Raw genomic sequence first — 27367 nt, forward strand, 5'->3', positions numbered from 1 at the left:
ATGACATGCCTGAGGTCTCTGCCTTGTGTCCATGGCTTACAGAGGTCAGCTGGTTTAGCCCTTGCTTCTAGACAGCAGGGCCCTCCCAGGCAGCTGAGAAACTCCCCAGTTCTTCCCAACAAAATGCAACAGAAAACCCTGGCCAGCAGCATCATAATTAACTCCTACAAGTGCATTAATAGGTTCCCCCACTCCACCCCTCACCACTGACCTGAAAAAAACAGTCATGAAACAACCGAGGCCCTGGCTGGCCATCAGGAGAGCCTCCCACTGCCGTGAGCAGAGGCCTCTCATTCTTGACCCCCTCTGGGCCTGAGCACCACAGCCAGCAGCAGGAGGAAGGTGGGGCAGAGGGAAAGATGGTCTCAGCCCCAGGGTCCTTGTCTCCTGGGAGGAGAGGGTAAGGGGAGGCGGAGGTAGAGACCTGCTTAAGCAACATGAACATGAAGAAAATCTGAGTTTTTCAGGGAGGTATTAGGAGAAATTGATTTTGGCGAAGGAACATCTGCAAGGGCATTACCCAGCCATTCAACAAACAATGATGGTGCTCCTACTAGGCGCCAGGGCCACACTGGGTTTTGGAGCTATGAGTGAGCAGGACAAACCTGACCTCTGGGAGTTTCGCTGCAGGGGTGAGAACAGACAGCACAACAGCAGTTCCAGGAAAGATTGCTAAGCACTGTGCTAGGAGAACTGCTCACCATCCGACGTGGAGTGATACAAATGGGGAGAGCAGAGGCAACGGAACCCTTGCGGGTGGAAACTGCTGGAACAAAGGCCCAGAGGCAGCGATGTGCAGGGCAGTTCCCAGAGAGGTAAGAGATCCAATACAGCTGGAGGACCGTCCTTGTCCTTGCCATTTCCTCACCCACTTCCCAGGAAACCTTGCCTCTTAGAGTACAGATCCCCAGGACTCTCTTCTTAGGAGGACCCATGAGCCATGCTAGAGTAGACACATTAGGGGGCGCTGCGGTTGACTGCAAGAATCAGACAGCATTCTCCACCCCTGCCATTAGGGGAGGACCTCTGCTCACACTGAGCATCCTCTCCTCACTGGCCTGCTTGGGTTATGGCACAAGAGGAAACTCTGTCTTCTCTCTCTTTATGCTCCCCACCCTGTGGACTCCCCTCTGGGTACCGCACCCCTGATCCACTTCAGTGGCTGCCCTTTCCTTTCCCTCCTAGCATCCTCAGGAATTCTCTGCCCTCCAGTTTTTTTTGGCTGGGCATGCAGGATCTTAGTTCTCTGACCAGGGATGGAACCCAGGACCCCTGCAGTGGAAGCTCAGAGTCCTAACCACTGGACCATCAGGGAATTCCTTTCTCTCCAGTTTTAAACACCTACTCAGACAACATTCTTCCCAGCATACTCTCCAGGGTCATCTGACTTCTAAGGACAAATAAGCCTTTGGAAAAAGGTGTGAAGGCAAAGCGCTGTAATGGTGTGACCTGGGATGCCAGTCAGTGCATGAGGGGACATCTGGAACCAGTGTGGGAGGTGAAGGGTGGTTTCTGGTGTCCCCTGAAGTCACCATGCAGCCAGCCGCCTCCTCTACCTTCTCTCACATGGGGCTGGATCCTGAAGGCAGTCCTGGTCCCCTGGCCCCTACACCAACATCTTAGCACAATCCTCAGCCCTGGCTCATCAAATAATGAAGCAGATAAATTTTATAATGCACGGCATTACACCAAGATATACAATAAAACTCGGAAGACAAATAACGAGGTGCAAGTTATAATGAAGAAAAAGCCTGCAGTCAGAGACATGAGAGTATGAATTATTGACTAAGGTTTTACACTCTCAAGGATGTGCAGAGGAATATTTCTCCATCAAAGATTTGCATAATTCACTTGTATAAACCTGGGTGGAATATAGAGTAAGATTTTACATCAACAAGTCGGGCCTTACATTGCAGAAGCCTCCATTTTTCCTGAAGCACTGAAATGCTGGGATGTGGGGGTGGGGAGGGGCCTTAGGGCTGTTTCTGCTTCTCAGACGTGAATGGTCAGAGCCTGTGGCCCTGGGAGGCCTGAGCCCTGAGAGGCTCAGCCCCTTAGGCAAGAGGGCCTAGCCCCTAGGCAAGGGGAGTCCCTGCTATTAAGAGGCTGCTGCTGAAGCTGAAGAAGAGGCCAGGGGGTTTTCATGACAAGGGGTGTGGGTGGTGTGTGTGTGTGTGTGTGTGTGTGTGAAGGGGGTGGGGGCACAGTCAAGCCCCAGCATAGGCCAGAGGCCCAAGGCAGAAGGGGAAAGGATGAGTCTTTCTTTGGTAGGAGGACTTCAAGGCTCTGTACCAGGGTGAGAAGCTGGCAGTTCATCCCTGTTCTGCTCTCCAGGTAGGGCTGCACCCACCTGTCCTGGGCCTGTGTGTGAATTACAAAGGCATTCCTCTGGCTGGCTGCCCCACGGTGCCGGGAGCCACAGCTTGGCCAGTAGAGTAGGAACTGGGTTCCAGACTCCACCTGCCCCTTAGTCTATGCACCTTTGAGCGTGCACAGCCTGTGCATCCATACACGCCAGTCCTGCCTCACAGAGTCTTCCCATGCAGGCTTGTTAAAAGAGACAGACATAGAGACAATCAGAGACAACAAGACCTCAAGAGCCTAACTGGTCCTTCAGTCCTGAGCATTAACCGCACCTGGGGTCAGGGGTGGGCTCTCTTCACCATTGTTACGGCAAACAGCAGCACACAGCAGACCCAGTGTTCTCATAGCCCCACAGCTCAGGGCAGGTTCAGGGGAGCCCATCTGTCAAGAAGAAGAGACTGCTTCTGTGGGCTCCCCCAGCTTGAAGAGCTTGGGGGCCAAGTGCATGTATTTCTACCCAGCTATGAGGTCTTTAACGCAGGCAACTTGAGTTCTCCAAGCCTCAGACTCACCATCTGTGATGTGAAGACATGGGTGTTAATCCCACAGAGCTGTTATGGGGGCAATCAGGGTCTGTATATATGAAGTGCTTGCCATGTAGCAACTCCTCAAGAAACCTGGATACTGTTCCTACCCTAAGGGTCTCATGTCCCTCTCCTGTTCTGAGAAAGGCATCAGATAAATACATGCATACCTTAAGATGTCACTTGCCAGCTATTTTACAGAATCACAAAGTCTTAGAATTGCAGAACCCAGATAGCAGTCATTATAGCAGCCACTAGCCACGTGGCTCTTGGCCATTAGAAACATGGCTGGTCCAAAGTAGGTTGTGCTGTGATGTAAAGTGTATCCTGGATTTCAAAAACACAGGAGGAAAAGAAAAAGAATGTAAAACAGCTCCTTAATAATTTTATGTTGATCACATGTTAATATTTTAGATATACTGGGTTACATAAAATATACTATCACAGTGAATCTTACCTCTTTCTTTTTACTTTTTTGAACATGTGACAACTAGAAGATTTTAAATTATATAGCCAGCTTTCATTTTGTTTCTCTTGAAAGGCATGGGTATAGATGATCCATGGGCTTCCCTGGTGGCTCAGATGGTAAAGAATGACCCTGCAATGTGGGAGATGTGGATTCGATCCCTGGGTTGGGTGATCCCCTTGAGAAGGGAATGGCAACCCACTCCAGTATTCTTGTCTGGAGAATTCCCATGCACAGAGGAGCCTGGTGGGCTACAGTCCCTGGGGTTGCAGAGTTGGACACGACTGAGTGACTAAGCACATAGATGATCTACACAGACCCTTCCTTTTACAAATGAAGAAACTGAGCTAAAGGCAAAGGAGGAAAGGAAAGATATACCCATCTGAATGCAGAGTTCCAAAGAATAGCAAGGAGAGATAAGAAAGCCTTCCTTAGTGATCAATGCAAAGAAATAGAGGAAAACAACAGAATGGGAAAGACTACAGATCTCTTCAAGAAAATTAGAGATACCAAGGGAACATGTCATGCAAAGATGGGCTCAATAAAGGACAGAAATGGTATGGACCTAACAGAAGCAGAAGATATTAAGAAGAGGTGGCAAGAATACACAGAACTGTAAAAAAAGATCTTCATGACCCAGATAACCATGATGGATGCTTTACATAACCACCTAGAGCCAGACATCCTGGAATGTGAAGTCAAGTGGGCCTTAGGAAGCATCACAACAAAGCTAGTGGAGGTGACGGAATTCCAGTTGAGCTGTTTCAAATCCTGAAAGATGATGCTGTGAACGTGGTGCACTCAATATGCCAGCAAATTTGGAAAACTCAGCAGTGGCCACAGGACCGGAAAAGGTCAGTTTCTATTCCAATCCTAAAGAAAGGCAATGCCAAAGAATGCTCAAACTACCGCACAATTGCACTCATCTCACATGCTAGTAAAGTAATGCTCAAAATTCAAGCCAGGCTTCAGCAATACGTGAACTGTGAACTTCCAGATTGCAAGCTGGATTTAGAAAAGGCAGAGGAACCAAGATCAAATTGCCAACATCCACTGGATCATTGAAAAAGCAAGAGAGTTCTGGAAAAATATCTATTTCTGCTTTATTGACTATGCCAAAGCCTTTGACTGTGTGGATCACAATAAACTGGAAAATTCTGAAAGAGATGGGAATATCAGACCACCTGACCTGCCTCTTGAGAAACCTGTGTGCAGGTCAGGAAGCAAGAGTTAGAACTGGACATGGAACAACAGACTGGTTCCAAATAGGAAAAGGAGTACGTCAAGGCTATATATTGTCACCCTGCTTATTTAACTCATATGCAGAGTACATCATGAGAAACACTGGGCTGGATGAAGCACAAGCTGGAATCAAGGTTGCCAGGAGAAATATCAATAACCTCAGATATGCAGATGACATCACACTTATGGCAGAAAGTGAAGAACTAAAGAGCCTCTTGATGAAAGAGCAGAGTGAAAAAGTTGGCTTAAAACTCAACATTCAGAAAACTAAGATCATGGCATCTGGTCCCATCACTTCATGGGAAATAGATGGGGAAACAATGGAAACGGTGAGAGATTTTATTTTCTTGGGCTCCAAAATCACTGCAGATGGTGACTGCAGCCATGAAATTAAAAGACACTTGCTCTTTGGAAGAAAAGCTATGACCAACCTAGACAGCATATTAAAAAGCAGAGACATTACTTTACCAACATAGGTCTGTCTAGTCAAAGCTATGGTTTTTCCAGTAGTAACGTATGGATGTTAGAGTTGAACTATAAAGAAAGCTGAGTGCCAAAGAACTGATGCTTTTGAACTGTGGTGCTGGAGAAGACTCTTGAGAGTCCCTTGGATTGCAAGGAGATCCAACCTGTTAATCCTAAAGGAAATCCTAAAGTTTTCAATATTCATTGAAAGGACGGATGTTGAAACTCCAATACTTTGGCCACCTGATGCGAAGAACTGACTCATTGGAAAGACCCTGATGCTGGGAAAGACTGAAAGCGGCAGGAGAAGGGGCCGACAGAGGATGAGATGGTTGAATGGCATCACTGACGCGATGGACATGAGTTTGAGTAAGCTCCAGGAGTTGGTGATGGACAGGGAAGCCTGGCGTGGTGCAGTCCATTGGGTCGCAAAGAGTCGGACACGACTGAGCAACTGAACTGAACATGGACCTTTCCTTTTACAAATGAGGAAACTTGAGGTTGCACAGGGAAGCAGTTTGCCCCTGGTCATACTAATAAACAGTATTAGTTATTATAGTCTACTCATTTGTATAGTAGATTCAGTTCAGTTCAGTCGCTCAGTCATGTCTGACTCTTTGCAACCCCATGAATCGCAGCACACCAGGCCTCCATCACCAACTTCCGGAGTTCACTCAGACTCACGTCCATCAAGTCAGTGATACCATCCAGCCATCTCATCCTCTGTCATCCCCTTCTCCTCCTGACCCCAATCCCTCCCAGCATCAAGTCAGTGATACCATCCAGCCATCTCATCCTCTGTCATCCCCTTCTCCTCTTGACCCCAATCCCTCCCAGCATCAGAGTCTTTTCCAATGAGTCAACTCTTCACATGAGGTGGCCAAAGTACTGGAGTTTCAGCTTTAGCATCATTCCTTCCAAAGAAATCCCAGGGCTGATCTCCTTCAGAATGGACTGGTTGGATCTCCTTGCAGTCCAAGGGACTCTCAAGAGTCTTCTCCAACACCACAGTTCAAAAGCATCAATTCTTCAGTGCTCAGCCTTCTTCACAGTCCAACTCTCACATCCATACATGACCACAGGAAAAACCATAGCCTTGACTAGATGGACCTTTGTTGGCAAAGTAATGTCTCTGCTTTTGAATATGCTATCTAGGTTGGTCATAACTTTCCTTCCAAGGAGTAAGCGTCTTTTAATTTCATGGCTGCAGTCACCATCTGCAGTGACTTTGGAGCCCCCCAAAATAAAGTCTGACACTGTTTCCACAGTTTCCCCATCTATTTCCCATGAAGTGATGGGACCGGATGCCCTGATCATCGTTTTCTGAATGTTGAGGTTTAAGCCAACTTTTTCACTCTCCACTTTCACTTTCATCAAGACGCTTTTTAGTTCCTCTTCACTTTCTGCCATAAGAGTGGTATCATCTGCATGTCTGAGGTTATTGATATTTCTCCCGGCAATCTTGATTCCAGCTTGTGCTTCTTCCAGTCCAGCGTTTCTCATGATGTACTCTGCATATAAGTTAAATAAGCAGGGTGACAATATACAGCCTTGATGTACTCCTTTTCCTATTTGGAACCAGTCTGTTGTTCCATGTCCAGTTCGAACTGTTGCTTCCTGACTTGCATACAGATTTCTCAAGAGGCAGGTCAGGTGGTCTGGTATTCCCATCTCTTTCAGAATTTTCCACAGTTTATTGTGATCCACACAGTCAAAGGCTTTGGCATAGAATTAGTAGTAGTATAGTATAGTATATTAGTATATATATTGTATATTAGTATATATATTGGTATAGTAGATTAGTAGGATATAATCTCTACTATACAGGGCTTCCCTCATAGCTCAGTTGGTAAAGAATTTGCCTGCAATACCAGAGTCCCCAGAGACCCCAGTTTGATTCCTGGGTTGGGAAGATCTGCTGGAGAAGGGATAGGCTACCCACTCCAGTATTCTTGGGCTTCCCTTCTGGCTCAGCTGGTAAAGAATCTGCCTGCAATGTGGGAGACCTGGGTTCGATCCCTGGGTTGGGAAGATCACCTGGAGAAGGGAAAGGCTACCCACTCCAGTATTCTGGCCTGGAGAATTCCATGGACTGTGTAGTCCATGGGGTCACAAAGAGTCAGAAACGACTGAGCAACTTTCACTTTCAATCTCTACTATTAGAGATATTAGGGAAGAGATGATTCTTAACACATGAAGCTCTAATACTAATGGTGGAAGGTGAGCTGATGCCATGAAAACTAGTGCTCAGGTCTTCAGAACATTGAATGACAAGCTCCAGATCACGTGTGAAGCATCATGCCTCGTTCTGGGCTCTCTACTTGACGGAGGACATTGACAAGCTGCACTGTGATCAGGAAGATGGACAGACTTCATGCAGTTTGAAGGGAGGCTGAAAACAACAGCTCTTTACACAGGGAGAAGGCAGGCCTCTTGTTTGGCCTGAGAAACAGTTTTCCAGGGGTGTTTGCTGTTTAGGGAAAGGGCTGCAGCAGAGGCAGTGAGCGCCCCACATTAGACAACCTGGGCAGCACAAAGAAGATTCCAGCGAGGCCTGGAGAGATGCTCATGCTTTGGGCCCCTGTGGATGTCCGGGTCTCAGGAGAGATGAAAGGTGGTGGGCAATCCGGCTCGCTGGGCAAGCTCTTCTTGCTTATAGGGGTTTGCAGCCCCTCGTTCTGGGCAAGAAGCAGGGGACCTGCCTCCTCTTTCCTTCCTGTCCTCCGCAGCCTGCCTGTCAACCACAGACAGGACTCTGCTGCTGCGCTCTCCTCCCAGACCCTGTCCAGGTCTCCCAGGTCCTGGGTGCCCTCCTGAGCCACACACTGGGGGCCTCCGCCTTTGTGGCTGCTGCACTTAAAGAGGCAGCCCCCTAACAGAGGGGAGCCCAGGGCAACAGTTGCCCCGCCCCATCTGCTCTCCAGTCCCCTGGTCTCCCCCTTGCTTCTTGCTCGGGATCAGAAGGTCTCTCTGCTCCACTGAATCACACTGATAAACACAATTGAACCCTCACTGCACCGAGACCCTGCTGTGCCCCAGAGTGCTTTCTGGGTTGAAAGCAGACCCGGAGAATTCCCGAGAGAGAGGTTCACGTGTAGTCACGTGGAGGGGCACATATATACAATGTGTGCATTGCACACAATGTCAAAACCGCCCCCATCGGACCGTCACAAACACAGTCACCCTCACAGCCTACTCTCGATGGTTTTACTGCAAACTCACAGGTTGTGTGACACACATGTAACCTGATGTAGTTGTCAGTTGCATGTCAACAGTCTGATGTAATTGTCTAACACGTATCTACCCACAGCCCTGCATTACAAAAGCATACCCTTCCTCTACACACACACACACACACACACACACACATTTTTATGGCTGCCTTTTACTGAGAACGTCCTTGTACTACGTGCTGGCAGTATTCTAGTACTTTACATGAATTAAGTCATCTGGGGTAGGTACTGTTATTATTCCCCAGCTCCAAAGCCTGGGTCCCAATGTATTTCTTGACCAAGCGCCACAGCCTCCCTATGCCCACAGTACCCCTGATGGAGCAGGCTATCTGATGGATGCTCTGGCCTCTTGGTTCATTGCTCACTGGCCACCACCACCAATGACCATGAGAAGTAAGACTTACCAGCCTCACTTTCCAAGCGAGAGATGGGCAGGAGAGTGGGGGGAGGGGAGGGCTGTACACACAGGGCTGAGTTCTACATGACAAGCGCTAATAGCAGCCACAGAGGCAACACAGAGCCCCAGTAGGACACAGGAGGCTTTAATGAGATACAACTTCTCTGCTTTCCTGCAGTGTAATTCAATTAACAGCCAAGGAAACCTAATTTCTTTTTACAAAGAAGGGTGCGGTGAGAGATTCTCTGGGGACTGGGCAACAGGGAAAGGCCGGGCTTGAGGGCATCAGGGAGACCAAGTGGGTGAGCTGCCCCTGAATACACAACCCCTGTAGGTGGGGAGGGTGGGTTCTTCCCTGGGGTCCTGTGGGAGGTCCTGGGGGAGCTGGGCCAGTCTGATTAGAGCTTTACAACCCTGGCGCCAACCTCCAGCACTGCGCATGGCCAGACTGGGGCAAACCCTGGTAGAACCCAAAGGGGCTTCCTGATGACTCCCAAGGCCCTCTCCTGACACCCCATGTCACTGCAGATACCCCTCCTGTGGGCATCAAGCGTTCCTGGCATGGTGCATGTCATACTGCCATGTCCTTATCTCTGATTGTGAGACTCTCTGGGGTACAAGCACCGTGCTCAGGACCTAGCATGTATTTGTGGGAAGGATGCAGGATCCCAGGCTCTGGGCGCCTCTCCTGTGGCCTTAGAGCCTTGCAGAACTCTCAGATTTCCTCCTCCCGGGCCTGATGGGGCTTTACTGGCAGGAGCCACAGAAAGGAGAAAGGCACTGGCCGCCTGGCCCTGCCCCTGCCACAGCGGACTCAACCCCCTCCCCGCGCTCCAGGGCTCTCCTGGGGCAGCAAGGCTAGGGGAGAGGAAATCAATTTCAGAAACAAGACAGTTGTCAGAATCTGATGTAACCGCTTCCCGTCTGTGAAATTACTCGCAGGCTGGCTCCTGTCACCCCCAGGTCCTGCCCAGACCAGCTGCTATTTACATTTTAATTTGATGTGAGAGGCTGATAGATTTTTAAAACACCAGGAGACAGCTCTGCTTCCTCTCACCCCCAAGCATCCACAGACTTTCTGACCAGCCCCTCAGGCTTGGGGATGGAGACCTAGGGCCCCTGGACCCTGCTATGAGGATTATAAACTCTGCACCTACTTGGACTCTCCCTGGCCCCTCCAGCTTCCCCCTTCTCTGGGGCCCCATGCATAAGCTGGGTTGGGCTGATCTTTGCAGTTTAAGAGCGCGGGAACATCCTTATCAGGACGTTCCTGTTAAGAAGGTGGCCCGGGGGCTTTTAGCACCAAGAGTACTAGTGAGGCAATGGAAGCTCAGAGAGGCTACGTGGTCTGTCTAAATAGTCACACAGCTGGGGAGTGCCAAGGAGACGCCCCAAGCCCCCTGACAGCTCACCAGCATCCCTTCCTCTGGTTCCATCCAGACTTTTCTCCTTCTGCCCTGGTGGGCTGTTCGCCCATCCTGGGCTTTGTCCCAGAAGTGGGAAGCTGGGTGGGAGTGACATGACAGGGAGGAATTCTAAAGGGAGAGCAGGAAGCTGAGAACTGGAGGAGGGCTGGGCCAGGGGGCCAGGGGGCCAGGCCAGGGCTGGCCGGGCCTGGGGGCAGGAGTTAGGGAGGCGATGAGTTGGCCTCTGTCTCTGTGCCCCTCCCTCTCTTCCGCTGGTGATTGGAGCTCAGCTGGTGTTTCTGACAGTCCCCGAATCACCAGAGAGGGAAGATTCAGTTCCTAATACCCAGAGGAGAAGAGCAGCGCGTGTGGGAAGGAGGATGTGGAAGAAAAAGGGCGTGAATGCCACCAGCTGTTGGGAGAGGCCTGATAAAATGGGAAAGAGGTGTGGAATGCTACGCTTCAAAAGGAAGCTTGGGGGACTTCCCTGGCGGTCCAGTGGCTAAGACTCCACACTCCCAATGCAGGGGGCCCGGGTTTGATCCCTGGTGGGGGAATTAGATCCCGCATGGTGCAACTAAGACCCGGTGCAGCCAATAATAAATAAAATAAATACATATTTAATAATAAATAAAATAAATCGTATTTAAAAAAAAACAAACAAAGGAAGCTTGGGGCACCAGTACAGGATAATCCTAGACTTTTATGTTATTGAGGCCTTACTATTTGCTAGACACTATTCTGCATTCCTTTAAATGCATTAACTCATTTAATCCTCACAACAACAACCCTGTTTTTACTCCCACTTTACTCAGATGGTAAAGAATCTGCTCACAATGCAGGAGACCCCGACTCCATCACTGGGTTGGGAAGATCCCCTGGAGAAGGGAATGGCAATGCCCTTCAGTATTCTTGCCTGGAGAACTCCATGGACAGAAGAGCCTGGCGGGGGTCTCAAAGAGCTGGACACGGCTGAGCGACTAACACTTTCACTTACAGATGGGCAAACTAAGGCTTAGAGAAGTAAATCGCCCAAGGTCACACAGCTAGAGAGCAGCAGAGCCAGGATTCAGGGCACCTGTGATTTTACCGCTGATGTGACGCTGGTCGAAGAAGGGCAGGAGGTGGGGGAGCAGAAGGGGCATGCAAAGACCCCCGCGTCCCTGCAGAGAAGTGCAGCCACACTGTGGGTGAAGCAGAAGGGTCTGGGAGCCGGGACACCCAGGGGTTAGGCTGTTCTGTTTTTCCAGGTGGATGGCCTGGGAGAGGGGCTTCAGGAGCTCCTCCTCACAAGGTCTGAGGGAAGAACCACAGGGCTGGATGGTTCTCCCCTCCCCATTCAAGTGGATGCCCCTCTGGTCCTTCCTCTCCTCAGGGAGGACGACCTCAAGGCCAGGAAGGTTGGAAGAGCAGCAAAGTCACGGTATTCTTCCCCGACCCCAAGGACCCGACTTGACTGTCTCAGGAAGTCCTTCTGAGAGTCTAACCGAAATCTCTCCAGGAGTCCCATAGTTTTTTTGTTTTGTTTTGTTTGGGTTTTTTTTTTTTTTTTTGCTAACAAGGATGCACTCTCTGGCAAGTTGAAATGCTTTTCTGGATGGACTCCTTCTTCTCCAGGGGACAGCACATGCCCTGAAGGCTCAAGAGAGTTCTGCAGGCCCTCCTCCCCAGGGGAGAAGGGAGCTGCCCAGCTGGGAGGCTCGCATCTCCTTTTGTTTCTGAAAGGATTACAGGCACCCATTCACCCATTTGAGGTGAGTCGGCCCCTCCTTCCCCCCATCTCAGCCCACTTCCCCCCCTCCCCGCGAAAGCTTGTGTCTCTGCTCCTTGTTAACAAGATCCCGACAAGAACCACAGGCTGTTTGGCGGTGTGAGATAAGCTGCCACAAAGGGGCATTGTTGGCGCGTGGGGTGGTCGGCCCAGGGTGGGGTAGGGCGGGAGAAGCTCTGCGCTCAGCCCTGGCAGCCGTGCCAGGCTTCCCCAGGGAAGGGCTGGTTGGGGTGGGGGGAGGTGCCTTCTGGTGCCTGCTTTGTTTTTTCCTTCTTAAAGAGCCAGGGCCTAGCGTTGTTAATTTGATTGCACCCACTTCGGCTTCTTGTCTCCCCTGATTAGCCGAGCTCCACCTGAAGCATGAGATTAATTCAAATTGCATGGAAGCAATCAGCCTTGGCTCCAAGAGCTGGTGGGGAGGTGCCGGGGGAACCCTAGCCATCCACTGCCCGTGTGCATGGGGCACAGAACTGACAAACAGCGTGTGCTGAAGGGGGTGGGGTGCGGGTCATGGAGAACCGTGGAGCCTTTGACATTTGGACCGCAGCCCTGTTTCTGCTGCCTGGTGGGCCGGCCGAGGCCTTCAAACTCACCAGGCCTCACTTTCTCCAGCCTGAAAATGGATCAGTCAGTCCCTCTCTTGGCTGCTTGCTGAGAAGCAGAAGCACAGGGTCAGGGGTCGGGAGGTGGGGTCCAGTTTTCTCACATGAAGGTGAGACCTGGTTTTCCCTCGCCTCTGGTCTTCTACACTCCCCAGAATAACAGGAAAATGATAGCAATAATGAAAATAGCTGATGTTTATTGAATGTTCATTATGTGCCATGCACCCTGGTTAATGCTCTATTTGAATTATTTCATTAAATCCACCTGCTCCAACCCAAGGGGGTAGGTAGTACTTTTATCCCCACCTTAGAGATGAGAAAACACTCAAGTCTGAAATGAGCCTGAACATCAGAATCCTTTCAGAGGCAAAAGGAGACATTGCCCATCTTTAATTACTCGGAAGGTAGTATTTCGGGGTCATCGCTGCAAATGCCCTAAACTTTCCTGCAAAAGACCCACAGTACATACACATATGCTAAGCTTTGCAGGCCACAGTTCTGTGTTTCAGTGACTCAATTCAGTGGCTGTAGCTCTGAAAGCAGCCACAGGTAATAGGGTATGAAGGATGGGCATGGCCGTGCTCCTGCAAAAGGGGTAGCTGGCCAGATATGGCCATCGGCCGTTTGCTGACCCCTGCTCTAGGGCTAATGCACAGGGGAGGCTGGGCTCGTCAGCTCTTGACCAAGAAAGAGTTTTGGTGAGGAGGCTGGGTATTCAGACAAGGGCAGTGGTGGCATCCTGAAAAGGAGGGCACTTCTGCTCCCAGAGTTCTGGGAAGCATGCAGCTGTGAACACTAAACCACTGGGCCTGGGGATTCTTGTGGTTTGAGTCGTGTTCCCCTCAGAGATATCTCAAGTCCTAGATTTTGGTACCTGTGAACATGGTCTTATTTGGAAATAGGATCTTTGTAGATATCAACTATTAGTAATGTCTGGGGACTTCCCTGGTGGTCCAGTGGCTAAGACTCCAGGCTCCCACACTGCAGGGGGCCCCAGGTTCGATCCCTGGTCAGGGAACTAGATCCCACATGCTGCAACTAAAGATCCCGTGTGCCACAACAAAGATGGAAGACCCTGAGTGCCACAGCTAAGACCCCGCGCAGCCAAATAAATACACATAAATAGATAATTTTTAAAGAGATGTCTTCCTGGAGTAGGAAGGGCCCTTAGTCCACTATGACTGGTGTCCTTATAAGGAGAGGGGAGACACACACAGAGGGAAGCTGGTGTGAAGACACCCAGGGAGATGCAGGCAGAGACTCCAGTCCGAGGGAGGGATGCCAAGGATGGCTGGCAACCACCGGCAGAGGCAAGAAAAACAGGTTCCCTTAGAGCCTGCAGAGACAGCACAGCCCTGCTGGCACCTGGAATTTCGAGGCTTCTAAAACTGTGGGAGAATATAATTCTGTTCTTTTAAGCTACCTGGTTTGTGGAACTCTGTTACAGTGGCTCTAGGGAGCAAACACAAGGTTCCAGTGTGTGATAGAAATTCCCCACGCCGAGTTTCCAAGAGGACAGTCACAGCCAGTCCTCGTGGAGCTGGAGGGGCTGCCTGAGGTGGGAGGTTGTGGGCTTCACTGCCCTTGCTCTGCGGGGAGCTCACCCCTATCACACCCTCAGCGCTGTGGACAGCACCTGGCCCTGGGGTGGGCACCCGCTGCCCGTGGAAGTGGCAGACCTGGGCATGAATCACACGAGCAGGAGGAAGTTTTCTCAGAATCCTGACTTTGCAGGTCTCAAGTCTCCGTCGACCTGAGAGGCCCAGATGGGAGCCTGATGGCGTTCTGAGGACAGTCCACGGGGCTGCAAGGGTTGTAGGACACGACGGAGCACGCAACCCCTGGGATCTAAGACCAGCTGACCTGAGGTGGAGCTGATGTAATAATGACGGAAATAACGTGTACAATAAATGTAATATACTTGAATCATTCTGAAACCACCCCCCGCCCCAGGCCATGGAAAAACTGTCTTCCATGAAAGCGGTTCCTGGGGCCAAAAAAGTTGGTGACTGCTGCCCTGAAACACCAAGGGCTTCTGCAAGGTAGGTTCTGGAACTGTGCTCACATGCCCCACCAGGCCTCCACTGGCACAGCAAGTATCACTCACTCGTTGAGCTCTGTTTATGCCTCAGGGGCTGAGGCAAAGGGAGAAAAAGGTCATGACTTCTCTGAACAGAGGAGCAATCTGAGCCTCAGGGAGAGAGAGGGACTGACCCCGGTTTATCCAGAAGCAGTAGGGGCACATGGGGACAGGAAATCAGGACTCTTGTCTCCCTGGTCAGGATCTTCCTGTCTGCTAAGCTACAGCTACTCATTTTGGCCTCCCTGGGTCCTGCATAGGGTGGGTGGGCTCAGACTGGGACCTCCTGACCAGGGTTCAGTAGGGGCCGCAGGAGGGAGCCTGGCCTGGTGACAGGATGTCTCCAGCCTGGGTGCCTGGAGCATGGTCGAGAAAGGGAGGAGTGGGTTCTGGGCAGCCGTGTCCTTTGGTTATAGGTTCCTTGCCCTGTGGGAAGGGTGGGGGCTGAGGAGGGCAGAAGAAGCTCTAGAGCAGGAGCCCTGGCCACCGGGTCCAAGGGAGGGGCTGCTTCTGCCCAGCAGAAGGAGTTTCCTTTGAGCAAGTGTGAAATTAGGACCATCTCAGGTCATTGGATACACAGTTGTCTTTCCAAGGTTTCGCATCCCAGTCTCTGCACCAATGGTCAACCGCTGGTAGGTGACCTGGTCTACCCAGGCCCCGGACTTCCTTCCACCAGGGTGAGCCCCACTCCCTCCACTCCCCCTACTCCCCATTTGGCTCCTCCTCTCCTCCCTCCTGAATTCTGTGGTTCTGCAGCTGCCTGTGAGCTCTGGAGGGCTCTTGGATCTGGCTTTAATTGGTCTGACATTTTGCTAAACAAACAAATCAAAACCCAGACCAAACAAAGAGCCCTTATAGGTTTAATCGGCCGTGGGCTTTGCCTTGGGCCCATCACTGGAGCCTTCAAAGAGTGGAGGGGAGTCTGGGGGTGAAACAGAGCCTGTCTAGTCAGGTAACCTGTGGCACAAAGGGACGACTGAGTCCTATGCAGCAGTGGCATCAGAACACAGCTGGCTCTTGCACCTCAGACTAAGCGGCATTTCTTTGTACCTGACTCTTGGTGAAGCATTCTCCCTGAAGATGCTTTACTTTTGCCCCACTGTCAGATGGAGGAGGGACTGCCTCCTCCTCCTTTTGGTCATTATCTTTCTTGTTTCATTTTACATTTTAACAGGGAGATAAAAGGTAGCCCCGTGGACGCAGTGTTTTCATCTGTTAATTACATTTGTTTTTCAACCCAGTTCTGGGAGGTGGCCTGGTGCCCTGAAAGGGCCATGTGCATAGCGAGAATCATAGACTGTCTGAGCCGATGGGGACCCTGGGATCAGCTATGCACTAAATTCTAGTGCAGGCCTCACTGTACAGATGAGGAAACTGACGCCCAGAGCAGGGAAAGGATGGCTCGTGGATACAGAGCCAGTGAGTCACAGAGCTGGGACCAGCAGCCAGTCTTCCATCTCTTGGTCTGTGCTCTCTCTATCAAAATGTGAGTCCACAGAGGCAAGCACCTGTCTCAGCTGGGATTCTATCACTCAGTCACCTTGATCCAGGATCTTTCCTTCCCCAAGAAGGAACTACCGTGCGCCAACACCACAGGCTGGGTATGGGCTTTGTAAACTGTCAAATGCTGTGCTGTGACAGTGCTGAGGCTGGGCTGTCCGCTTAGGTATGCATGGCCTCAGCAGCACCCACATCCTGGGGGTCAGGGAGGACTGGGGACCAGCTGGGCCTGGATGGTTGCCAACAAGCGTGTCCAGGGACTAGGAAAGCTGTTTGCTCCCTCTAACAAACTCTTAGAAATTTCAGGCCTTGAGGAAAGAAATACCCCAAGAACCAGCTCTGGAATCCCAACCTGCACTAGACTCCTGGGCTCCTGCAACTCTTATTTGGTGCCTGATATTAAGAGTCAACACTGCATAGAAAGAAAGCATTTTGCTTCCAAAACCCACAAGCACCTCATGTGTATCCTCCCTGCCTATGGAGAAGGCAATGGCACCCCACTCCAGTACTCTTGCCTGGAAAATCCCATGGACGGAGGAGCCTGGTGGGCTGCAGTCCATGGGGTCGCTAAGAGTCAGGCACGACTAAGCGACTTCACTTTCACTGTTCACTTTCATGCATTGGAGAAGGAAATGGCAACCCACTCCAGTGTTCTTGCCTGGAGAATCCCAGGGACAGAGGAGCCTAGTGGGCTGCCGTCTATGGGGTTGCACAGAGTCAGACACGACTGAAGCGACTTAGCAGTAGCAGTATCCTCCCTTCACTCTCCACCAGAAACCCTAAGTTCCACCTGGAATGCATGGACTTGCCTGCCTCCACAGTCTCGCAATACTTTGTCCTCATCCTGGAATGGAATGACCTTTGCTTCCATTGCTTCTTGTCGGCATCCTTCTCATCATTCAAGTCCTACTTAGCAACTACTCCTGTTGTGGAACTTCTCTTAATATTCCCTTGATGGCTACCCAAATTAAAATCGATCCTGATTCTCTTTGTATCCCCTTGTTTGTAGCTTTTTAAGGCACTTATGGGCTTTCCTGGTGGCTCAGATGGTAAAGAATCTGCCTGCAATGCTGGAGACCTGGGTTCGATCCTGGTTGGGAAGACCTCCTGGTGAAGGGAATGGGTACCCACTACAGTGATCTTTCCTGGAGAATTCCATGGACAAAGGAGCCTGGTGGACTACAGTCCAAGGGGTCACAAAGAGTCAGACATGACTGAGTGACTAACACTTTCACACTTTCCTATCGCTTCATGTACCGTAGCTATTTTGGGTGTATGTCTATGTCCTCTTCAAGATACTAAATTCCCTGAGGATAGCAACTCCATTTTATCCGTCACTAGATTTTCAGCACCTAAAACTAATGATTGCTAATGATTATCGGATGTGAGTTTTGAGCCAGGTACTGTGTTAATGACGTAAGTGCGTGTCTCACTTGAATTTCACCAATGAGTAAATGTCATTATAGCTTCAAACTTACCGAGGAGGAAACTGGGGCTTACAGAGACCATTTCTTGTCCAAGATCCCACAGCTATCAAGTGGCAGAGTTGAAGTTTGAACCCCAGTTTGTCTGGTTCTAAAGTCTGTGCTCTAATCCACAGAGTTTTATGGATTATTTAGTGAGGGCCCAGAGAGCCTCTGTTATCATTGGAAACCATCGGGGTCAATGGTGAGGACACTTTCCAACAGAGGTCAACCACAAATGTCCAGTTTGACCCGTGAATGCTTTTTATGGTGTATGTCTCTTTGTTATATTACGTTCTTACTTCTACTTGGCTAATGTGGGGATGAAGTTCAGTTTGCCCTCCGACAGGTCACATGAGTGTGAGGTCTGACAATGAGGAGCCGTATAGGGGCAACATTTTCCTGAGAGTGTTAGACGCATCAAGGAAAGCCGTGCCGTTGACTTTGCAAATGGCAGGTTTTTCCGTAGCTGGCCTGCAGGTGAGCGGGGGAGCGTTGGTGTGGGCTGTCTGAGATGGACTGAGGGATGACCAGGAAGGGCTTTGCCCTGGCAATCCCTTGTGTGACTCACGCACTCGGATCCTGTGGGTTTTTCCCCATCTACCTGTGTCCTGTGGGGAGGTGGGAGAGGTTGAGGGACAATGAAGGAGGAAGAGGGCAGGGGAGGTGGAGGTGGGGGTTGGCGGGAAGGATGTTCTTGGGGAGGAGCTGAGCGTAGGTTGCCTGGAGCAGTGTGCCCACAGAAAAGCAGCAGGACGCACAGCAGAAGCTCCCAAAGAAGGTTGGGAGCCCCTGGCCCCTTCCCCGTCCCCCTCCCGCCCCCGGCAGTGTCCCATGGTCACAGGAGACTCTTCTGGCAGCCAGGTGCTGTGTGAATGATTCAGGCCACCACTGAAAAGCAGTCAGACCTCCAGCCCCCAGCAGAGGCCCCGGCCTCACTCAGCCTCCACACTGACTGCCCTTGGACCTCAAATGCCCCAGCTCCTGCTTCCCGATCTCCTGCTGGCTTTTGGGGTGGTGTGGGGGCCTTTAGTGTGGCTGGCGGGTCACTGGGGAGAGTAGGGTGGAAACAGGAGGAGGCATTGTGATGGAGAAAGGCTGTGAAGAAAGGGCCATCCGAGGCAGCACCTGTGGGTGATGGTTTGGGGGACCCCGGGTGTGCAGACGGTGTGGGGGCACAGCTGGACAGCAGCCTGTGGGGAGGTTGGAGGAGGAGAGGGCAGAGGGCTGGATGAGCAGAGCAGAGAGACTGTGTCACAGGTGGCAGATGAGGGAGGCGCAGTGAGTGGGAAAAACCTGGAGGAGTTTGTGGGACGGTGCAGACACAGACCTAGGGAAAGCCCTTGTGAGTGCGCCTTACTATGGAAGGAGGCGGAGCCAAGTGACAAAGCGGCTGAAACAGGACAAGGGTGGGGGGGTGGCGGGAGGATCAAGGGCCAGATTCTGCCCACCAGTGACAAGGAGTGCGGAGCTGCCATCATCCCTTGGGAAGAGGGGCCAGAGGTGGACACTCCTGTGAATGTGGGTGGCTGAGCGTGTGATCTGCTGCTGCACGCACGTGCTCATGAGGCTGCCCTGGATTTACAAAACATGCTCTTGTAGCTCCTGCCTGGGCTCTGAAGTGAGGACGGACGGCCCAGACAAATGCAGGTCTGGGGGGCGGTGGGAGGTGACTTGCCCAGGACCCCCAGGACATCAGGAACAGTCTGATGTGAACTGGTTCTCCTCACACACCTCCCACCTCCTGATCACCACATCCCCCATCACCCATGTCTGACTCATTGACACAGAGGAACCATGGGCCCAAAGATACAGCCACGCTTGCCAAGTGTAATCCTTTAACTTAGAGGAAAAGAGCAAAAACCAAAAAAAAAAAAGGGGGGGCTGAGAGTTTGAGCTCTTTTTTTCCTGCTGACAGTGGGGAGATAAGGATCAAACAGCCAGGCTAGTTCCACGAGGTGCCTACTATTCCTCTTGCCTCACGCAGACAGAATTAGCAGTGTTCTCCTCTCCCTGGCTGAGGGATGTAGATTGATTGCCTGGTTTTATTAAGGACAAAGTGCTTTTTGATAGTGTGAGGGAAGCAGCTCCCCAGGGCGGGGATTCCGGCGCCTGGAGCTCCCTGAGCATCGATCGATGGCCGGGGTTTCCCCGTCTTGTGCTGAGCTGAACACGGGTTCGGCAAACGATAAAGAAACTATGACTCTTAAAGGCGGGGCCTCCAGGGAGATGCAGACCGCACTCTGGGCACTGCTCTCATCAGCCTTTCCTACATGTACCCTGGAGGGTCTCCCATTAAAACCAAAACTGGTGGCTGACTCTCCGATGGCCTACTGGGTGCCAGGTACCATACTGGTTGCGTTACACACGCCATCTGACTTGCTTTTGATATAAAACATAACAGGTAAGGTGCTCTCATGACTCTCATTTTTGTACAGCAGGAACATGAGATACAGAGGCCAGGAAAACCAGAGAGGTCACAGTGATTATGCCCAGAGTCACAGCTGGCTTGGTCAGATGCTAAAACTCAGGGTTTAACTGCTCTTCTCTGTGGCCTGTGGTCTGTTTCAGACACTGTCCTGACATGACTCTTAGGGGCCTACTACATAGACCCCTAACAGCATGAAGGGATAGGTTTGCCCAGTAGGAATGTCTGTGGGTGACTTAACAGAACTCAAGGCTATTCCAGACTTCAAGGCGATTGATTCCGACTCTAGGTCTGGGGATTTAGAAGCCAGAGGTATGGCACCGAGCTAAGGTGAGTTGTATTGCTCTTTTGCCCTTTCTGAATTGTCTTCCCTTTTCCACGATCATTTCCTGGGCTAAGCACAATGATTTTGTGAGCCTAGTGGGCTGGGAACGAACCTAGCACAGGTGAGTAAAGGAACCTAAAGATGTGAAGTCACTTGCCCAAAGCCAGGAAGATCAAAAGGTGGACCTGGAATCAGAACCCAGATCCCACAGGCCTTTCTCCTATACTGTGTATATGATCTCTTCTTTTCTAAGCCACTAACAGGTTATACACAAGCAGGCATACATTAAATAACAGAAGAAAAAATTGTTCGATATGACTATTCAGATGGAATTGCCAACCTACAGAGCAAAATAAATAGGCTGTCACATGATACTTTGGTATAGTAAATGCTTCCCTACTGGCTCAGTCCGTAGAGAGTCTGCCTGCAATGCAGGAGACCCGAATTTGATCCCTAGGTTGGGAAGATCCCCTGGAGAAGGACATGGCAGCCCACTTCACTATTCATGCCTGGGAAATTCCATGGACAGAGGAGCCTGGTGGGCTACAGTTCTTGGGGTCACAAAGAGTCAGACATGACTTAGTGACTTCACCTATTTATCATGATAAGAGCAGAGTGAGCTGGGGCCATTCACAGTGAGGCCATTGTCTCAGATGAGAGTGATTTTGAATCCCTCCTCAGAGTTCCTAAGCCCACCTCTGCCTAGGAATCCTTCCTGCCTCCCTCTCCGAGAAGGAGCAAGGGAAACCAGGTGGGGAGGCAGGGTGAGTGCAGAGATGGGTCTTGGCCTGCGATCAGGGAGTGCTGGGAGGGGCTCATGGGGGCGAAACTCACTCTTCACGGTGAGGAACATGGACTTGCTAATGTCGGTGCCCACGCCGTTGCTGGCCTGGCAGAGGTAGTAGCCGATGTCCTCTTCCAGGACGTGGCGGATCAGCAGCGAGCTGTTGGGCAGGATCTGGATGCGGCCGGTGAGGGGCACTGGGTGGTATTGCTGGGGGTTCCCGCTCCCTGCAAGGAGGCAGAAGAGAGGAGGGCCGGTGGCCGGGTCGGGGAGTGAGCTGGGAGGATCACAGTGCCTCAAGGAATGGCCCGGCACCTTTCTTTTGCTGCTTTAGGGCCATTCTGAAGCATCCCCAAAGGGCTGGGAGCTCACACAGTTCCTGTTTCCTGGGAAACAGGAAAGACCCTCACAGAGGTCTGAGCCTGCCCCAGATCTGAGGAATGGAGATGGACTCGGGGCCTCAGCTCGATGCCCGCCTTGGCACTGAGCTTCCTTTGGGCTGAATTTCTTGGAGAGGAAGAAAGAGTTATTTTTGGGCCACTTGGCAATCGGCAAAGGGAAGACTGAACCCTTGTGTGGTGCTTGCCTGGTCTTAGGCAGTCAGGCCTGGGAAAGAGGCCAGCCATCCTCCAAGGTTGGGGGTGGGTAGGGCTTCAAATCTCTCTTCCCCTTCCCCCAGAGTCAGCCATGGACACAGTAAGGATAAGAGGTTGGTGTGGGACTTAGTCAGATACCAAATGCATCCTTGGGATGAAGTTGGGTTCCAAGAAGGGCAGAGAGCCAAGAATAGGTTTGACAAGTAAGGATCAGGGGTCGATGAGGCTCTGGGACCCCAGGGCGGGCTGGGGAGACTTGGGGAGGGATAGGGAAAGTGGATTGGATTGAGTTCTAGAGCTGGAGAGAAGACAGCAGAGGTCAATCTACGGGGACAAGAGGAAATTTAGAACTAGCACGACCCCAGCTGTTCCTCATCCATAGACCCTTGTGGGGGGCTGAGGAGGACCTCCTGTTCAGGTATAGCCTGGGGTCCCTGAGAGCTCAGAACCTAGGACCAGGAGTCCTGCGTAGGGACTAGGCTTCAGTTGCATTAGCATCCTCCCCTCCCCACCCGGCTGTGTCAGAGATGCTGGCTGGCCAGGGACTTACCTTTGGCATGCTTCCACATGACCTTGGGTGGGGGGTAGCCATCCACCGAGCAGTTGAGCACACCAGCCTTGCCATAGATGCCATCCTGGTTGTTGGGCTGCACCACAAATCGAGGGGGCACTGCAGAAAGAGGGGGGTTGGGGGAGGAACAGATCAGCTTGGTCTCTGATAGGTTTCCTGGGGCTCTAGGCACCTTCTAGGTAATGTCAGCCCTGCCTGGACCATTACAAAATTGGGGAGCAGGCATCTCTGAAACCCAAGATGTTGAGAGCTTTTGCCAGTCATATTAGGTTGGACATTGGGAATTCTGAGTGCCAATTCTGACATCACCAGTGACCAACCGAGTCTTCCTCTCATAAGGCCTCAGTTTCCCAGAGAGTAAGAGGTTTGAGCCTCTTGATCCTTAAGGTCCCTGCTGGAGTCAACTTTCTCTGAGCCTGTGATTCAGACTGGGAATCTAGAGAGCCTGTGTCCAGCCACAGCAGAGCTGGGGCCCCGCTCCCCCGACGGGGCCGGCCTGTCCCACTCACCACGCACAATGAGCTGGCGCTCCCTGCTCACAGTGGCCGCTGCGTTGCTGGCTATGCACGTATAGTTGCCGTTGTGCTTGAGGGAGACGCTGGAGATCTGCAGGGAGCTCATGAACTCCTTGCTCTCGATGGTCACGCCCGAGCCCGAGATGATCACCTGCCCGTCTTTCCTCCACGTGATGCGGATGGGCATGTCCCCCGAGGACACCACACAGGGGATGTAGAGCAGCTGGCCGATGGAGGCAGGCGGGAACTCGAAGGGCTGGATGAGAGGGGGCACTGGAAAGGCAGGGGGTGCTGCGGTCAGGCCCCCATGTGCCCCAGCCTGGCTGGCAGCACATCCGCCCCTGCCTGGCCTTCTGGCTCCTCCCAACTGTGTGGACTGCAAACAGAGTCCCCTGGGTGCTGGTGCCTGTTCTCCTGTATATATATATATATATATATATATATATATATATATATATATATATGCAGAATCTCTTGGGTGCCCTGACATCATCCCCTGGCTTCCATCCCCTTGCCTACCCGGGCCTGGGATCTGCTCTGTCTCCAGGGCCTGGGCTGGCCTGCATTCATCACCACCTTCAGATTTGTCCTGGAACTTGAATGGTGACGACTCGTGTGCTTCTTGACTCCTGTCTGCTTGCTGACACACTGCTCAGCTTCTACCCTGACTTCCCTGCCATCCCTCAGTGCCCCTGTGATCACTGTGGTATCCCAGAACTGCATCTCCAGCTGTCTGGGGGCCTGGCATGAATAAAGATGACGTGCCCCAGATGCTCGGGCTGTCCCCCAGCCAGGCTGCTGTATCCTCGCCTCCTCCTGCGGAGGCCCTGTCACCTAGCCCAGCCCTTTCCATTATCATCACGTTAGAACAGGTGGATGGCAGCTCCCGTCACTGGTTGTTTCAGCTGCTTTATCCACATAAAGGATTTGTTGAATCCTCCCACCAAGAATGTGATGTGAGCTGAGCTGTCTCCATTTCACAGATGAGAGAACTGAGTTCAGAGCAATCATTTGCCTTCCATCACCCAGCTTATAAGAGGGGACTGTGGGATTTAAAACCTGATCTCTCTATTCTCCAAGTCCGAAACCTCTTCTTTATACTACATTGTTGCCTTGTTGAGAAAGCCCCAAACATGCCCAGATCAGAGACTCTTTTGTCTCATACACAAGCTCTCCTTGGGTGGCAGGAAAGAGCAGAGGGGGAGCCCTGTTGTCTGTGAGTAGACTCACCTGGCTAAGCATCACCCACACAGCCTCCCCACCCCCTCCTCCTCCTACTGCCCACATCTCAGCTCCTGGGTGGGGGTGGGGGCCTGTCTGGAGCCTGAGCCGCTGTAAGAGGGATCCTCCTTTCTCAGCCCTGGCTAGAGCATCAGCCATTATCTTTATGATAACTCAATTAGGCCACAGCGACTTCCCCAGCAAGTGGGGGGAGAAGAGAAAGAAGGAGACAGACAATTAGCTTAACAAGGATGAGCACCCAGTAGATGAGATCTCCTTCTGCAGTCAAATAATTAAATTACCAAGCCATCCACAGTCCTCCAGCCTCCTCCCAGGCACCAGCCCCATCCCTCCTGGAAGCCTGCTATACTCCCCACCCAGAGTGGACACAGCCGGTGAGGGTTGGGTGATGAACCTAGAGGGGAAAGGGATGGGTGACATCATATGCATGTCCCAGGCTCTCCCTGCACCCCGAGGATTTTCAGGGTTCAGTAGGGAGCAGGCCCTGAGTAGCGGCCAGGTGTGGCAAAACCCTTGGCAGCCCTTTGGACCTTTGGGAAAGATCCTGGTCAAGAGTTCTAGGTCTAGAGGAAGTGACACCGAGGAGAGACATTATCCCCAAGGCCTACGGGGTGAAGCAGGGGCCTTAACTGACCTGACCTTCTCAACGTCACCTCCCACCATACCCTTCACTCTGGCCATGAGGGCTCCATCAGCTCACCAGGAACACCCACAGCTCCGAAATATCATCCCAGGTCTAGTGAACACGGCTGGGCACTGGGTGGAAATAACTACCATGTGGGCTCCACCATGAGCCCCAATCCAGGTCCTCAGTCTAGCCAGCTTTTCTGGGACTCTGGTCATGGTTCGGATCTCTGCATCCCAAACTCTGGCTGCAGCTGCTCTCTGGGTTGGGGTCTTATCCCCATATTCTGAGTGGTTTGGGTCTTGCATATATCCAATGAGATGTCTCTGAATCCCTGACTCTTGAAATGGCCCAGTGCTCATTGCTGAAGTTTTCCAGAGATTCCTTGTTGGGTTCTGCTGACCTTCCTGGGAGGTTCCATCCTCCCTTCGCTGGGAACTTAGATCAGATTGAGTCCTCTGGCCACCATGGACTTTTTGATGGAATTGTTGCACAGACCCAGATCTGCCAGCCAGTGTATCTCCTTTGGCTTAGCAGAACCAGTTCTGGTCCAGCCTTCCTTCCCACAAAGGCTCAAAGCTAGAGTCGAGGAGGCCTCATGGGAAACTCCTCTTCATCCTTTCAGACCTGGCTCCAGTACCACCTCCTCTGTGAAGCCTGCTCTCCTCCTGCACAGCCCTGCAGCACTTCGTCCACACTTGATCATGGCCCTGATCACACGCCAGTGAGGTAACTGTTCGCAGTACCACCCTCCCTGGGAGGTCTGGGAGCCCCTACAGGGCAGTATTTATTATACCTGGCAAATTGAAAGAGCCCAATAAGTGCTTGTCAGATGAGTAAATATATGTCTGGCTATCATTTCCTGCGTGGACCTTAGAGGTGAGCAGGGGTGGGAAAGCACAGGATGGGGGTTGGTCCAGAAAAGAGGGAGCTCTACCGTGTGTTTCAAGATGCTGTGTTTATGTGACATAATTTGGGAGCTAGGAGCTTCTCCCTTAGTTCTTCCCCGGGGGTCAGGCCCCTGCTGTCCTAGAACAAGAGCCGGCTCCATGGACGAGAGGAGAGTCAGACAGTCATGAGAGGAGTCTGTGGGGCAAGCAAGGCATGGGGCAGGTGGCTCTACCTAGGAGCAGAAGGCCGTGCCTCAGGGATGGATAGCCAAGCACTCCATTTCCATCGAGAGCAGAGCAAGTGGAGAGTGCGGTGAGGCAGGCAGATTTAGCTCAGGCAAGGGGAAGATCGTCTCTCTCAGTAAGAAGGGATTTAGATAATGGAACAAGTAACTAAGGCAGGTTAATTCATTCATTAACTAATTCATCGAATATTTATGAAATGCCTGCACTGTGAAGGCATTATGCTCCTTGTGGGCTGGGGAAAGTAGGAACATGCTTTGAATTGTGGATAGAACCTCCGGAAGCTTAGCATTTGCTCGGGAAGGTAAGACATCTCCCTTGGTGGTTACTGAACAAGCTCCACCCGAAAACACAGATGCTGAACTCAGAGCAGAGAGCGTGTCACCTGGTTCCATCTGCAGCTGCATGGAGGAGGTGGCATTTGGACAGAGCTAAAGGACACATGTGCTCTACAAAATATATGAGTGAGAATGCAGGAGAAGGCTGAGCGGAGAGGCAGGGGCCAATCACAGGCTGTCATTCCCTTCTGGTCTCCCAGAATAATATTGACGGCAGTATGAGCGTCCACTGAAGGAGACAGCAGTCAACATCCATCCTGGGGGTTAGACAGTCAGCTGGGATGGCCAGATCTCCTGCACTGCTGTCCTGCAGGAGGCAGATGACCAGACAACCCTGGGGGGGTCCAAAGAGTAAGGTTCCTTACTCCCCTCCCCACTGTCTCCTGCTGCAGGATGGGCAGGTATGGTATTGGGGATAAATGTCCCCTTAGAAGCTCCTTGGACAGGGTGGTAGAGGCCAGAGCTGCTCACAGAATTCCTCGGCTCCAGGATGGCATTTCCACAACCCCATAAGTCCAGGCACACGAGGACTGCCTGGAGGAGAAGAAAGCCTAGGGACCCTGGCTCCGTCACGAGCTCGCCGAACACCGAGAGGAGGCTGTGAGCAGGAGGCTCCGAGAATCAGGGCAGGGGCCCTGCAGTGTGGACAGGGGGCTACTTTGTAAACTGGGAGGAGGCCGTGGTGTCTTCTCAGCACTCAGAGGCGGACACGGGCTCCTTGAGTGTGTGTGTGTGTCTATCCCCCCATCTGAGAAAGAAGTTGAGGGTTGGACCACCTCCATGGCAGTGATGCCCAGGAATTTCTTCAGGGTTACCAGCAGGCCACAGGGACCCTCCTGCCCTGACTCCCAGCATCTCCCCAGCACACAGTCTGAAGGTAGGGGGCATGAATGCCATGTAATGACGGGATTTCTCTCTGGAAGCCCTGCTCTGGCTGCAGTCATCTCTGGTGAGAGGGCAACTCTCAGCTGTGTGGGAGGCAGGGTCTGAGCAAGCTGTTGTGATGGCGAAGAAGTCAGAGACTCGAGTGGCTGAGACGACAGAGCAGTCGTGGCAGTCCCTGTGGCCCCCGGCCACCATAAAGCTGTTACGGCAGCTTGTTTGGGGGCGTTGTACAGAGGAGGTCATGCTGACCACCAGCCCAGCCCATAAACACTTTATGGCGTCTCTCATGAGCTCTCTTCAAGACTGAATCTTTTTATTTATAACACTATTTGGCAGAGAATGGGCACCGTACAAAGTTGGAGCTCCCATGCTTATGCAGCATGGAGATGGGGAAAGACTGTTATCCAAGAGC

At 51.8% G+C, this 27367-nt stretch overlaps 1 protein-coding gene across 1 annotated transcript in view; it reads right to left on the minus strand.

Annotated features, from left to right (window-relative positions):
* DSCAML1 (DS cell adhesion molecule like 1) overlaps positions 1–27367 on the minus strand; it is a 366160-nt gene that overhangs the window by 52485 nt on the left and 286308 nt on the right. The window contains exons 9-11 of the mRNA XM_002693002.7: positions 22727–23005; positions 22197–22316; positions 21101–21277 (exon numbers count right to left, since the gene is read on the minus strand). Of these exons, the coding sequence (XP_002693048.1) occupies positions 21101–21277; positions 22197–22316; positions 22727–23005 (576 nt within the window). The remainder of the gene's footprint in view (positions 1–21100; positions 21278–22196; positions 22317–22726; positions 23006–27367) is intronic.

Source organism: Bos taurus, chromosome 15 (genome assembly GCF_002263795.3).
Source record: "Bos taurus isolate L1 Dominette 01449 registration number 42190680 breed Hereford chromosome 15, ARS-UCD2.0, whole genome shotgun sequence".
NCBI lineage: Eukaryota > Metazoa > Chordata > Mammalia > Artiodactyla > Bovidae > Bos > Bos taurus.